This window comes from Chanodichthys erythropterus, chromosome 11 (genome assembly GCF_024489055.1).
Source record: "Chanodichthys erythropterus isolate Z2021 chromosome 11, ASM2448905v1, whole genome shotgun sequence".
In the NCBI taxonomy this organism is placed as follows: domain Eukaryota; kingdom Metazoa; phylum Chordata; class Actinopteri; order Cypriniformes; family Xenocyprididae; genus Chanodichthys; species Chanodichthys erythropterus.
In genome coordinates, this window is record NC_090231.1 from 30,665,948 (window position 1) to 30,680,568 (window position 14,621).

Here is a 14,621-nt window from a genome sequence, read left to right on the forward strand (position 1 = left end):
ATAAATAAATTCTCTTTTGGACCAGAAATATTGATGACTCATCTTGTCCAGTCAGATTCTTATAATGAGAATGTCGATTTGTTCTAAACCACATTGCAACTAACACTTAGCAAACAATAATTCAAACACTATGAGCTATTTTCTTTAGATATAAGAGATTTTTTTTACCCAAACACCATTTTCAATAAACTATATGTCAACACGGGAAAGAAAGATGTACCTTTCATCAGATTTCATGCACTCTTTAAACATTTACATTATAAGTATGCAGAGCAGCATTCCATGTAGAGTATGGCTTTTATTTTGTAATACTTGTATTACATTAAATGTGACTTAGAGTGTTTACTTGTGTATTTAATGTAGATCAATGTATTTATTATGTGTAAATTTCGTACTACTGCTTCTGTCACACCTTTTATAGAAATCTAATATGTAACCTTTTGCTTAATGGTGGATGAGTAATGGTATACACTTATAGGCACTGATGTGGCTTTTTTATTTCAGGTGTTGTATCATCTTCATAAAAAAATGAAAAATATGTCCAAGAAGTCTGAACTGTCAAAGCGAAAGGTAAGAGATTTGTTTTGTGGATGTGTTCTTCATAACATTTTATTATGTTTCAGTAAAACTGGGTTTTGTACAACTTTACCAGCATGCTGGCATGATATTACCACAGTCATTTTGATGCTGTTTAGATTGTAGTATTTGTTCTAAAAATCCATGCATGGGTATGAAAGCTAGTGGAGCATGACAGACCTTGTAAACCTTCATGGATATGTGAATTTTTACATTACATTGACTCTTAAAACAGTAATGAGATGCAGTGTCATTTAAAAGTGCAGTAAGCAATTTCTGGTAAACCTAAAAAAAGTAATCTTGATGCATCCATGCCCACATTCATGAACATGCTATGCAACACAGGCGACCACTATGTGGGAATCTGCTGTGCCTACCAAATTTGTTTTTACTAAGATAATTCAGGTCAAATGTCTAATTGTTATTTAGCTCCTGTGATATTGTTATTAAGTCATCCCTTCCATCCAATTAACCAACACAGTTTTCATGAACTGCACTATACAAAACAAGTTAAAGTTAAAGGTGCTAAAGAGGATCTTTTCGTTGACTGAGAAACCAAAGACTGTTACTGAGTTTTTGAAATGAGCGCATGCGTAAGAACAACCCCCCCCCCCCTCCTTTCGTGGGAACGCCTCCCAAAACTCGTGCACGAGTATTGGAACACGAGTGTTTACCACCGGCATTCACTGTATCGTGTTAGTGGATTCTTTATATCGGACTCACCGCAGGTAACTCATAATCTGCAGTTGTTATTCCTGTCTCCTGACAAAAACATTGCATGCGGCGCCTGTGGAGTGTGGAAAGTTACTGGAGCGCGCAGCCGCACACGTCTCTCACAAGGAACGTCACGGCAGTGATTGATCAATGATCGTGTAAACAATTGGCTGATGTTTTTAAGGCCCTACCTCGTGCACAGATGATGTATATTAATATTATTCCTTTCAGTGCACCTAATAAATAGTCTTTTATCAGTTAGTAAAGACAGTTTCAAGTAATATTGCAAAAATGTGTAAAACAAAACATCCTCTTTAGCACCTTTAACGCTTTTTGGATGTACGTTGAATGTGTATGGCTGTCGCACTTGAAGCTCTTTATTTTACTTTATACATTTTTTAATTTAAAAAATACATTTAAATTTTTTTAAAGAATATTTGTCTTACACAAATGCATTGATTCACTTCAGAAGGCATATATTAAGTCAAGTCAAGTCAAATTTATTTATATAGCACTTTTTACAATTGGTAATTGTTTCAAAGCAGCTTTACATATTAGAAGCACAGAAAAAAGGGAAGTGGTTAAAAATAAGCTGTACAAGCAGGCGTGGTAAAATGTAACATATACAAGATGGTGCTACATTAAGCCAATGTCGGCTGACTTCCAGGGGTGGAAAAAAACCCTTAGGAGAAAAACCCAGCGTGCTAACACTGGGAAAAAAGTCCTAGGAGGGAAAAAACCCCTTGGAAGATATATATAATATATGTAAATGGATATGGAGATCAAAATCTGAATTATACATTTTTATTATAGAGATTAAAAATAGATTATATATAAATATATGTAAGTGGATACGGAGATTTAAAAATCGGAATTATAGATGCAGCCAGAACTGGATCTGTAGCCCATTGTCTCCTGGGCTACGTTGTAGTCAGGTCCAGACGCAGGTTCTCCATCTGATCTGGGTACGGCCTGGATCCAGCACCCGGCAAACCTCAGGATAAGCAGAGAGACTGATATTAGCGTAGATGCCATTCTTATTCTGATGTACAGGTATATCTAGTGTTATAGGAAATAGCGTAACAATCCTTTAACGGATTTGAAAAAATGTTAATGTATTGATAATGTGTTATGTGTATGAAAGAGCAAAGAGATGTGTTTTTAGTCTAGATTTAAACTGACAGAGTTAATTAACCCCCTGGAGTTGTATGGATTCTTTTTTTTTATGGATGGATGCATTTGTTTTGTCTTCAAAATCTGGGCAGCCATTCACAACCATTATAAACCTTGGAGAACTAAGGATTTTTCTTATCAAGGTGATAAAATGTGTATCCAAAATGAGTACACCCTCCTTAAAGTTACAAAATAAAACAAAATAAAAATGTTCTGGCCCCTGAAATAATCAAGCCAGCAAAAGCTATGAAAAGAGTGACTGTTTATCTCACAGAGTAAGATGCAGCCTGCAGAAGTGACATGCATGGTTGCTGTTCTCACTGGAACTACCTACTGTAGCCAAAGCACAAGAAAGTCAGTTAGCAATTTCCAAAGGCCATATTACAAAATATAGATTCTGGTAATCAATACTCTGGTCTCATGAGACCAAGTCAATCATTTTGGATCTAACAGCATCCAAACTGTAATGGTGTTGCTAGAGAAGGAGTACAATGAGAAGTGCCTGGTTCCCACAGTAAAGTTCAGTGGTAGTAAAGCTCTTACATAGGGATGTATGAGTGCTGAAGGAGTGAGGGAGTTGAGCTTTATCAATGCTGTCATGAATTCACACACCACTGTGTAATTTAATACACAAACTTGAAACAGAAGATGTTACCCGTTCCTCATTCCCTGCATTGTTGGGCATTTTTTCAACATGACAATGAGGATATGCATTCTCCCAAGGCGAAAAACCTAACGTGGACACGTATTTCACATCTTAACACTCTTGAGCGCCTGTGGGGGATTCTGTAGAGATGAGTTGAGTAACACTCAACATTAAAGGTCAGGGCATTTAAGGAGCTCATCATCCAGGAGTTAAACATGACAGATGTGAATTTGTCATGAACTTGTACACTCCATGCCAAGAAGGGTCAGAGCAGTATATTCAAAATTATGGAGAATTATGGAGATATGGAAATTACTAAGTACTAGAATATTATACATTTGTTGAATTAAATCTAGGCTGTACTAATTTCTGTAATCCTTAATTTAAACAAATTGGCTAATTTACTTATTTTATGGCTATTAATGTCATATATTTCTCAGTTTTTATTATGTATATGTCTAAAGTCCCCCTGTAGTCAATTATTTTATGCCTTAAAAATAATCTTTGATCACTAAAATTACATATTTAAAAAAAAATTCAAGTAAAAAAAAATTCTTCATGCCTTAAAATAGCTTGAATGTAACTCTACCACCTTGCCTCATTTAATATACATGGATCAATGAATATGCAAATTAGCCCCGCCCCCAGTCATGCCAGCTCGGAGAGTCTACTGTTGCTGCAGTGACGATTTGTTGTTTGTGTTGTGAAATAAATGCATTCTTGAATGAGCGCAGATTTCCAGCGTATTTACTTGAACTTATCAGGTAAGCTAATATCTATGGTAAATACTAAAGTATTTCGAAGGACAAAAACATGAATTTTATTGGCTTTACTTCAAGTCAGCTGTCACTTTACTTTGGCGTGAGCCCCTATGTGCTCACACACTTTGCACAGCCCATGCAAAAATTCTGTCATTAATTAATATGAATTAATATAATTAGCCTTTTGCTTGACTACATTATCAAACAGCTAATAATGTGTTGCTAATGTTACACACACCGTTCCTGTTCTTCATCTCAGAGTTAGACAGCTGTCTTCTAACAATCAGTATCCTTACAAATGCTTTGAACAACTCAGAACGTCAGTGCAAAAGCTTATAGTTCATCATAACATCGTAATAGACTCGCTATATTGATACATTTTTCATATCAACAGAACATTTACTGGGATAACCTGGCTTCTCTCGAGACTTTCCTGCTTCGGAGCAGTCATAGTTAATGATATGCTAAAGCTTGCTGGCACATTGTTGTGATTGGTTACAAGGTAGTCTGTGATGTCACAAACACCTCCAATTTCAAACTGCAGGTTTTTGATTTCCTGCAGTTTCAAACATAAAAAATACTCAGCAGTGGTGCTGACTTATGAATTTGCACATGGTTAGTCTTAAAGCATATTAAAAACACTACATAGACATTATAAACAACATTAAAAACTTGATTTTCAACACAGGGTCTTTAATACATTTTAGTTTTGCCATCTTTCCATGAATTGACACTTTGGGAGCCGATACTTGAAACGGGCAGTTGAGAAGGTTTAGATTTTCTAGGTTAATAATAATAATAATGCAAATGAACAAACAAGCGAAGATGACACATGACTATATTCAAGCAAAAGACAGCATATCTTAGTTCTGTGAAAGGTAGTCTGTGATGTCACAAACAACATTACTCACGTATTGAGAAGAAATAAAGCAACCTCTGCATCCTTTTTTCAGGCCTTCCCACTCCTTAAGGTCTCCACATCACTGGAAAGCTTCTCCAATATTAACGCGGGTCCTACCTCTTGCCTGATTCTAACCCTTCTTTTAAAAGTTATATTCTCCTGGCCTTTTCCTCTTTTGTATTTTCTCTGCCACTTCTCTCTTTCTATAGTCGTTCTGCAAATGTCTGTCTTGTGCACTGAGCTCTCTTTACTCTCCCCATCTTAAACGTATACATCCCTAACTGCTGATTGCCTACAAGTGTGTTTTGGTGCTCGGTCCAATCCACTTTTCAGCGTTTTTCAAAAATTACTTACTATATCTGTAAGCAGATCAGTTTAGATGAATTTGGACACTTAGCCACAAATTTATGGATTTTATTGCATTGATAACAAAATACCAAACCATGCGACATCTGCAAACAAATAATGCTGACACTTTTCACTGAACTAGAGCTCTAGCAGAGAGTAACCACATGTCTCCTATACAGTTATTAGGAGGAATTACATGTTCTGCTACATTTGACAACCAGTGAGTGTTGTTGTGGAAATTCTAAATACAAATACAAACACTAATCTATACTAATACTAATAATACTAATCTAACCAGCTTGTGTTTAGACAACCTCCAGTTGTCAATTCAATACTTTGAGCAACTTCTTGTTGCCAGCATAATACTCTGTGCAACCTCCAGTTGCTAATACATACAATACTGTGATGGCTTCCCATCTAAAGGCTGCTATCAATATGACAAATCACAGGCAAGCATCAGGGGCCATATTCACAAATAATTTCTCTTACTTCTAGGAGTCCTCCTAAGAGGTTCTAGCCAGGGGCCATGTTCACAAAAAAAATCTTAAGGCTAAATGTTGCTCCTAATGCAGAAATTTATGAGCATCTCTCTAAAATTAGGGCCATGTCGCTCCTAATTTTAGAACTTGTAAATTTATAATCTAAGAGTAATTTACAAAGCTTTTTAACTCTAAAAGTAGCTCCCAATACATACAGCAAAGTCCTCTTGCGGACTTCTAAAGCTGACGCTGTACACGTGAGCAGCATGACGTATCTGTGTGATGCCAATGCAGGAGCCGACCAATACTGAGTCTGCGCTGCACTGTCTATACAATGTAAACAGAGAAGGAAAATTACTGTGGAGAGAAGAAATTGTTGAAGAAAGTATTCTCGTATTCTCATCACTTCATAACATTAAGACTAAAATTTTATTTTTTATTTTTTTATTTTTTTTTGATCAATTACAATGTCTTTTTGTTTTGCTTGTGCTGTCTTTTCATTCCAATAAAATCCACTTGGTTTGATTATGTATTTTTTATTTTTAAGTATGACTTATAACAACAATGTATAATGTGGTAAACCTACAATGAGGATACCTGCTTGACAGTATTTAAATATTGTCAAAGTTCATTTTCATAGCTTTTAAAAAAAAATGTACCCTTCAAGAGCATTTCAGACATTGACTTTCAAATCAGATATTTTAAATGCAATGTTTGATAAAAACTGACCATTTCATGCAACCATTTCATCTGTGGTTTTAGCTCCTTACTTAAAAGATAATAGTCTGTAATAGCCAATATGCTCCAGAGTGGTCTCTTGTAACCAGTGGCAACCTAAGTGGATGCTATGGGGTGGCTGGGGTCAGGAGGGAATTCTAACTTCTCTTTTACTCATAGTTGAAAGTAAGATAATCCTAACCTATGTTGGGATCTCAGATTTCGCACACAAAATGCACTAGACCTGAAGGCAGTCTTTTTTTATGCCGAGGTGAATTTGACATTTAATGTGAGAAAGATTGGTGTTAGAGCACAGCTACAAATCTGAGATTTCTGCATCTGTAGCAACAAATCACTAACCTTGGATCCTTTGATAGTAAGAATCTATTATGGGGAAATTGAACATAGATTTGTGGGCTTTCATGTTGGTCAGTTATAACGAAGATGAAAAGGAGTGATCGCTATCTCACATGATCCATTGTGCAATGAAAAAATGTTCAGTCTGAAGTCTACAGTGAACTGAAATGACCACACAACAGAGCTGTGTTAGTTCATAGAAAATGCAGCAAGAGAGTTCAAATGCTTGAAGAGACAAAAACTTTACAACTTTATATTGTATTTATTTAATTTTCTTTAATTTAATTTTCTTTATTTTTAATTTTCTTTATTTTGTGTGTAGGGAACAGGTGAGATTCTAGCTAAAATATAACATAAAATTCAAACTAAATGTTGCAATTGCCAAATTGACTATATTACAATAAACTACTTGTAGGAGCCTGCACTCAAAAATGATTTTGCCGTTAAACTGGACAGTGGATTTCTGGGTACCAGCTTGCATGTGACTACATTTTAAGTTATTTTGTGTTTTTGAGCAAATGGGGGATACTTGTTAGTGTTAATGTGCAGTTATGTTGGGTATCTAGAAGAGTATCTATTATGTTGTATATTTTTGTGTGGGTACCATTGAGCTGAGTTGAGCTGCTGAGGTTGTGGGTGGATAGCAATAGCTTTGCTAATGTCAGTGCAGTGAAAAGTCACTTCTTGCTCATGCTAGAAATATAATTTTACTCAATATAGTTTTAGACTCTAGGCAGATCTTATAGAAATTTCTAGAGTGCATGACATTGTTTTGTCATCACCACGCGCATGAACTGTGATCTATTTAATTCAACATCACAAGTGGCTAAACGTATGACAAACACCAGATGTAGTGTGTCAAAGTAGAATATATTAGCTTTCTTTGCATATGCTTTCTTACCAAACCACCCCATATGAATGTGAGCATATCACAATGAGTAGAAGTGTAAATTTGAGTAAATATGTCTTGACACAAGAAGTTTATTAACAAAACCACTTTAGTAGCTCAATAAAAGGTCTGCTGTTTCAACTTACTGTTTCAATTTCCCCTCCTGTTTAAGTGTATCCATAATCCCATTATCCAGAGTTGTTTGAGTACTCCATTGTTATTGTTGTTACCTGTAGCCCTGATTGAGGATCAATGCTGTCACATTGCCCTTTTGGCACTCTAACGGTTAATAAACAAAACTGTAGCAAGTAAAATAGTCTGAATATAAAGACTTTTTATAGGCATAACATAGTGATTCAGGGTTAGACAAAAACATAATAATAATACAATAAAAATAACGGTGTGGAAGATGGATTCATGTTGTACACAGTTATTCTATACATTTTGAACAAAAAAAGTTAAATAGTGTACCTTTAATAAACTTTATTAAACACTCTGGAGCATTCAGAAATCACACAAAGGAAGATTAAGTCGTTTTTGCTACTTCAAATAATAATATACAAAGAAAAACACATTAGGCATAGGCCCTATTAACACACCGCGGATGTAAAAAAAAAATAATAATAATAAAAAAAGTAACACCACAAATATCATTAACATGGATCAAAATCCAATGCAGGCCACATTAAAATAATTTAAACTGTATGACACAAATTGGATATTCATCAGTATCAAATCAGAGTTGGTGCCCCAAGGAGTGGATGTACTGAATCTTCAAATTTAAGTTCAAGTTCAAGTATAATGTACAATATACACTTCACCTGCATCTGATTGTCTGTGAAATTGCGTAAGATGCAGCATGCATAGCCTACCTAACGCTGGTACAATAACGATACTTTAAATTTTGTACAAGCTAGAAAATAATTTAAAATACTGTTAGCTAAATAATGATTATGTGTCTATTCAGTCTGTAAACTTCTATATTATAAAATGCAGTTCTGAATTTAAAATCTGATTGGATAAGCCATGGTTAAAGCATTTTAATAGGCAACTGACTTGCATCTGTGACCAAACATTAGTTGAGTTTCATAATGAGTTTCACATATTTTCGTCCTGTTATATCTAAGTGAAACAGTAAGGAAAAACGATGTAAGATGGGACTTGAGTTTGTCCATCAGGAATTTATTGGATTGTAGAAATTGAGTTGTATTGACTAGCTGAAGTCAGCTGTGGCACTAGTCTCATGTAGCCAGACCTTCAGACTGATGGCAGAAGGTCTGGACTTTATCGCAGCTTTCATTGGCCAAGGACTGCCCAAGAGGACGTTTGACTGACATGTAACCAAACACAGTCAGTCGTGTCTTAAATTAATGTAACCATAAGTATATTTGGCCTGTGCGTTTGTTTTTAAAGTGACAGCAGCCTAATCAGAGATGGGCAAATGCATCAAAACGTATTTAGTTACAAATTACAAATACTTACTCATCAAATGTATTTAAATAAAATACATACTGCTGTAAAAATGTACAATCATTTGTCATTTGAAAATACAAAAATACAAACAAAATTTACACGCAATCATTTGAAGCTCTCACTTTAACAATTAAATATAGATTGATCCTTATAAAGATACTAAAGTTAAGTCAGGAGCAGTGAGTGATTTTGTCTTTTTTTTTTTTGCTAGATTAACATTATTGTCAGACAGCAGCAGGTTTATTAGGCTGCTGTCACTTTAAAAACGAACGCACAGACAGAATATATGTATGGTTACATAAATTAAAGACACGACCGACTGTGTTTTCAATTAAACAATGTTATTTCTTTATTACTTGACTTAACGCACACGGATTATCTGCAGCATCCGCGGATATAACTGCGATTCCGCTCATCACTAGACAGCCCACGTCATGCTTTATCTAGCAAGTCTATTCACAATTTCTACCCATTTGTGTTAATCTTCTGTCCTATAAAGACATTCAGTGAATCATTTCTGATAATATATTTTACTAGATACTTTACCTTAAAGCAGTTTGACTGATCACAAAAGCAGCTTCTTTAACTGCTTCTGACCTTGCTATGCAAAGTAAGACAGACGTCGTTCTCCAATCGCAGTACTTTAATGTCATAAGGCGAGCGGTCTGTGCAGCGCCAGTGCATCTCAAACAAGCCTACAAATTTGTTAACTTTTCAAGTGCCTATGCAAATGTCAGCCAATCAGATCACCTTATGCAAATACCCTAGCACAGATGTTAGCCAATGGCATTCATGCAACACCAGAAAGTAATGTGATTGGCTGTTGACACTATGACGGTTGCATCAGCACCAAGCTTCAGACACGTTATCCATCAAGCATTGACGCCAGCTCTCTCTGTGAATGCACCATTACAGTTCCTTCTGAACCAAAACAATGAGCTTATGCTGTGCTCATGCCAAAACTACCATAATTAAGACGACACATTAATGTCCTAAGACACAAAACGATCGGTTTGTGCGAGAAACCGAACATTATTTATATAATTTTTACCTCTAATACACCACTATGTCCAACTTCGTTCAGCTTCCTGTTAGTGAGGTCAAAAAACGCGTTGTGATGACGGAAGTGATGTCTCGCCCATATACTTCAATGAGCGCGAGACATCACTTCCATTGTCAGAGCGCGATCAGACCTCACTAGCCGGAAGCTGAACGAAGTTGGACATAGTGGTGTATTAGAGGTAAAAAATTATATAAATACTGTTCGGTTTCTCGCACAAACTGATCGTTTCGTGTCTTAGGACATTAATGTGCCGTCACGAGCCGCAGGGTTTAATTTGGATTTGTCTATGGAAGTTTTTTCGACTCTTATTGTTCAAGTTCCCAATCACTGCTATTATTTGACTGACAGACGGCAGCGGTTAAAGTTAAAAATCATAATTTGCGTTCGACTGAAGAAAAAAAGTCCTCTACATCTTGGATGCCCTGGGGGTAAGCAGATAAACATCAAATTTTCATTTTTGGGTGAACTATCCCTTTAAGAGAAAATACAAATTACTCAAAAGTAATAAAATACGTATTTTGAATACATTTAATTAAAATACTGCCCATCTCTAATGACAGACATCAGCAGGTTTATTAGGCTCAATGATAATCAAGCAACAAAAGAAAAAGACAAAATCACTCACTGCTCCTGACTGAATAACTTTAGTATGTTTATAAGGATCATCAATCTATATTTAATTGTTACAGTGAGCAGTTCAAATGATTGTGAGTAAATTTTGTTTGTTTTTTGTTTTTTTTCAAATTACAAATTACTTATTAAATATTTTTTATTTTATAAAAAGTATTTTGTATTTTATTTAAATACATTTGATGAGTAAGTATTTGTAATTTGTAACTAAATACATTTTGATGTATTTGTGCCCATCTCTGGCTGTGGGGCTACTGGTCCAACAGTGGAAAAGAGGCTTGTGAGGTCCAATGAGGTTTGTGTGTGTGTGTGTGTGTGTGTGTGTGTGTGTGTGTGTGTGTGTGTGTGTGTGTGTGTGTGTGTGTGTGTGTGTGTGTGTGTGTGTGTGTGTGTGTGTGTGTGTGTGTGTGTGTGTGTGTGTGTGTGTGTGTGTGTACTTGTTTATATTACATTGTGGGGACCAAATGTCCCCATGATGTAATATAAACCTGAGTTCACCTACATCGTGGGGACCAGCCAGCGGTCCCCACAATGTAAATGGGTTTATAAATCATATAGAATGAGTTTTTGTGAAAAAGTAAAAGTTTGCACAGTTTCCTGTGAGGGTTAGGTTTAGGGGTAGGGGCAGGGTAGGGGGATAGAATGTACAGTTTGTTCAGTGTAAAATGCATTGAAGTCTATGGAAAGTCCCCACAATTCACAAAAACAAACATGTGTGTGTGTGTGTGTGTGTGTGTGTGTGTGTGTGTGTGTGTGTGTGTGTGTGTGTGTGTGTGTGTGTGTGTGTGTGTGTGTGTATACTTTTGTATCACAATAGTTTGAGGAAAAAACAGGCATAAAACACCAAAATCAAAACTTCATCCCAACTGTAAAGCATAGTGGAGTTTAGCTTGATTTTGGCTTTCCTGCCTCAAGGTCTGGACAGCTTGCTATCATCAACTGAAAAAAAAAAAAATTCCCAAGTTTATCAGGAAATTTTGCAGGAGAATGTGTGAGCATCTGTTTACCAGTTAAAGCTCAACAGTATTTGGGTGATCCAACAGGACAACATCCCAAAGCACAGCAGTAAATATACCAACAGAATGGCTCTAACAAAAGTAAATAAACCTTCCAGAGTGGCTCAGTCCTGATCTCAACTCTATTGAGAGGCTTTAGCTTTACTTTAAGAGAGTGATTTACACCAGATATCCGAAGAATTTTGCTGAACTGAAACTAGTTTGCTTTGAAAAATCGTGCAAAATTTTCCCTGACAGTTTTGCAGGATTGAAATAGAAAATGATTGGTGGACATCATGGTTGCTGAAGAAAACATTCAGTTATTGAATCCAATGTCCATTTTCTTTTTCCATTCTGTACTGTGAATGTTTACACCATAAGTTTATTAAAGAGACAAAAACTTTATTTATGCCAACTGTGTTGTGTCTATTGTTGCGAATGATCACTTCAAGTTTTAAAGTCCCCCTGTGGTGAAAATCAAGTTTTTAATGTTGTTCATATGTCTGTCTGGTGTTTTTAACACACTTTAAGCCAAACCATGTGCAAATTCATAAGTCAGTACCATAGCTGAGTATATTTTCTCTTTAAAACTGCAGTAAACCAAAGACTAATTTCTAAGCGCTGGTGTTTGAAGTCACAAACTACCTTGTAACCAATCATGTCAACGTGCCAGCAGGCTTTAGCATATCATTAATTGACCACACAAAGGAGTCTCAAAAGAAGGTTATCCAGGTATATTTTTCTGTTGATATGAAAAATCGGGTAGATTTAGCAATATGGCGTATGAATATTATGATGTTTTGATAAACTAAATGTCTTTCTCCACTGACGTTCTGAGTTGTTCAAAGCGTAGTTGTTCAAAGGATACTGGTTGTTAGTAGGCAGCTGTCTGACTCGCGAAAGGGAACATGGTTTGTGTACTATTAGCAACACGTTATTAGCTGTTTGATAATGTAGTCAAGCAAAACGCTAATCATATTAATTACCGATATGTGTCCGACATTGTAAAAAGCGATACCATTGTGCAGCATTTACCTCATTTGTGCATTGGATCTCATCTGAGCTCGTGCGAGTGAGTGGAGGCGGGGCTAATTAGCATATTCATAGATCTGTTTATAGTAAAAGAGGCAAGGGTGTAGAGTTACATTCAAGCTATTTTAAGACATTAAGAATTTTTTTATTTACAGGAAAAAACTTTTAAATATGTAATTTTGGTGATCAAAGATTAGTTTTAAGGGATAAAATTATTGACTACAGGGGGACTTTAAGACCAAGTTATGCAGAAATCAAGTGAAACCCTGGAAAAGGTTGATAAACTTTTCATAAACTTCATGAACTGTAAATCTGAGTTGCCACAATTCATAACTGAGACTAATATATGTGCAGAAAAATGCTGTCATCATTTGATAAGGAGTTGTCAAAGGCATTTTTAATTAATTCATAGGTGTTCACTGCACCGTGTATAGCTTTGAAATGGAAATTGGGATCCTTTCTGTTGTATGTGATTGCCATTTGTAACTGTTTTTAAAGGTTTGTCTCTAGAACCTTGCAATTAGAATTTGTAGAAAATAGAATTAAAGTAATACGATTATCAACAAATCATACATATTGCTCAGAAAATCAGCCATACTCTAATATTTTGATCATCTAATTTACACGTGAGTATAAAATCATAATACAAATGCTTGCATAGTCCCTCCAACATTACTTTTCATTACTTTCATAAAATATACTTCTGTATAGATTTATATATTTATCTGATTTCAAAGTCTGTGCTGCTGTAAAAATGAAAATTAATTTGCATACATAAAATATTCATAGCATTTGGTGGAGATTCAAAGTCAGTCTGTTGCAAAATGAGACCTCAGTCCATATTATGCAATGATGACGCCCCTCTTTCTCCTATTTCACCATTCCCCTCTATCCCTTTGTGTGACACTGAATTTAGCTTTTGAAATGGTCACATTTTGCAGACACTGGTGCACAAATGACAAGGGTTCTGTATTGGGTAAGGGTAACAACAGAGATGGATCTAACCCGGCTATTTGAATCAAATGAGTTTCTCTAACACTGGCGGGAGAGCAGGCCTAATACTTGCAGTCTGTTTATGTCTCTAACAAGGGAGGATTAATGCAGATTCATTAAATTTATGGTAATTTCACAATACCAACAGCTTTAAGCATCATTTTGGCACAGCCCTAAACTCACCTTTGGCCAAAAAAGCAGTATATATACTGGATCACTTGTGGAATTCATACCATTGGTGCACATATGAGTGTTTTTAACCTTTTTGGACCTTTTTTTATGATATAACTTGAAAAGAGACTTCTGATATATAGATTAGTATGGAGTAAATAATGATAATGATCAATTATGGCCCGGTTTCACAGACAGGGCTTCTGGATTAGGCCTTAGTTAAATTAGGGTATTTAAGTAGCTTTTATAAATGTACCATAGAAAACAACATTGCTGGTATGCATCTTGAGACAAAACAATGGCGGTTTGCAAACAGAAAAGCACTGACAGACTTGGGATTGCCCTATAGCTTAGGAAGCAGTTTTGGAGATTCTTGGCCCATGGTGATGTTTTTCCATTCCATTGTCTCATAAGCTTTGACTGCATGCTGGGCTATCTCATTGGCGAATCCTCTGTTGTAATGGTGAGCATTATTACAACAAGTAGTTCAATTCTACACCAATGGAAGAAAAAAAAACATACTTATTAAAAGATACTTATTAATGGTGGTCTATATCCTGAATCAGATCTTCACTGGCTGTTTCTATTTTCTGTAATAAATGTGCAAATCTTTTCAATGTAACAATTTTTATTGTAATTACAAAAAATAATAGATTCTCTCAATCTGGCCACCAGCGCAGCAGAATAATAAACCTTCGACAGC

At 35.7% G+C, this 14,621-nt stretch overlaps 1 protein-coding gene across 1 annotated transcript in view; it reads left to right on the forward strand.

Annotated features, from left to right (window-relative positions):
• The window catches only part of galr1b (galanin receptor 1b), a 37,043-nt gene that overhangs the window by 1,640 nt on the left and 20,782 nt on the right, over positions 1-14,621 (forward strand). The window contains exon 2 of the mRNA XM_067400719.1: positions 505-570. Within this exon, the coding sequence (XP_067256820.1) occupies positions 505-570 (66 nt within the window). The remainder of the gene's footprint in view (positions 1-504; positions 571-14,621) is intronic.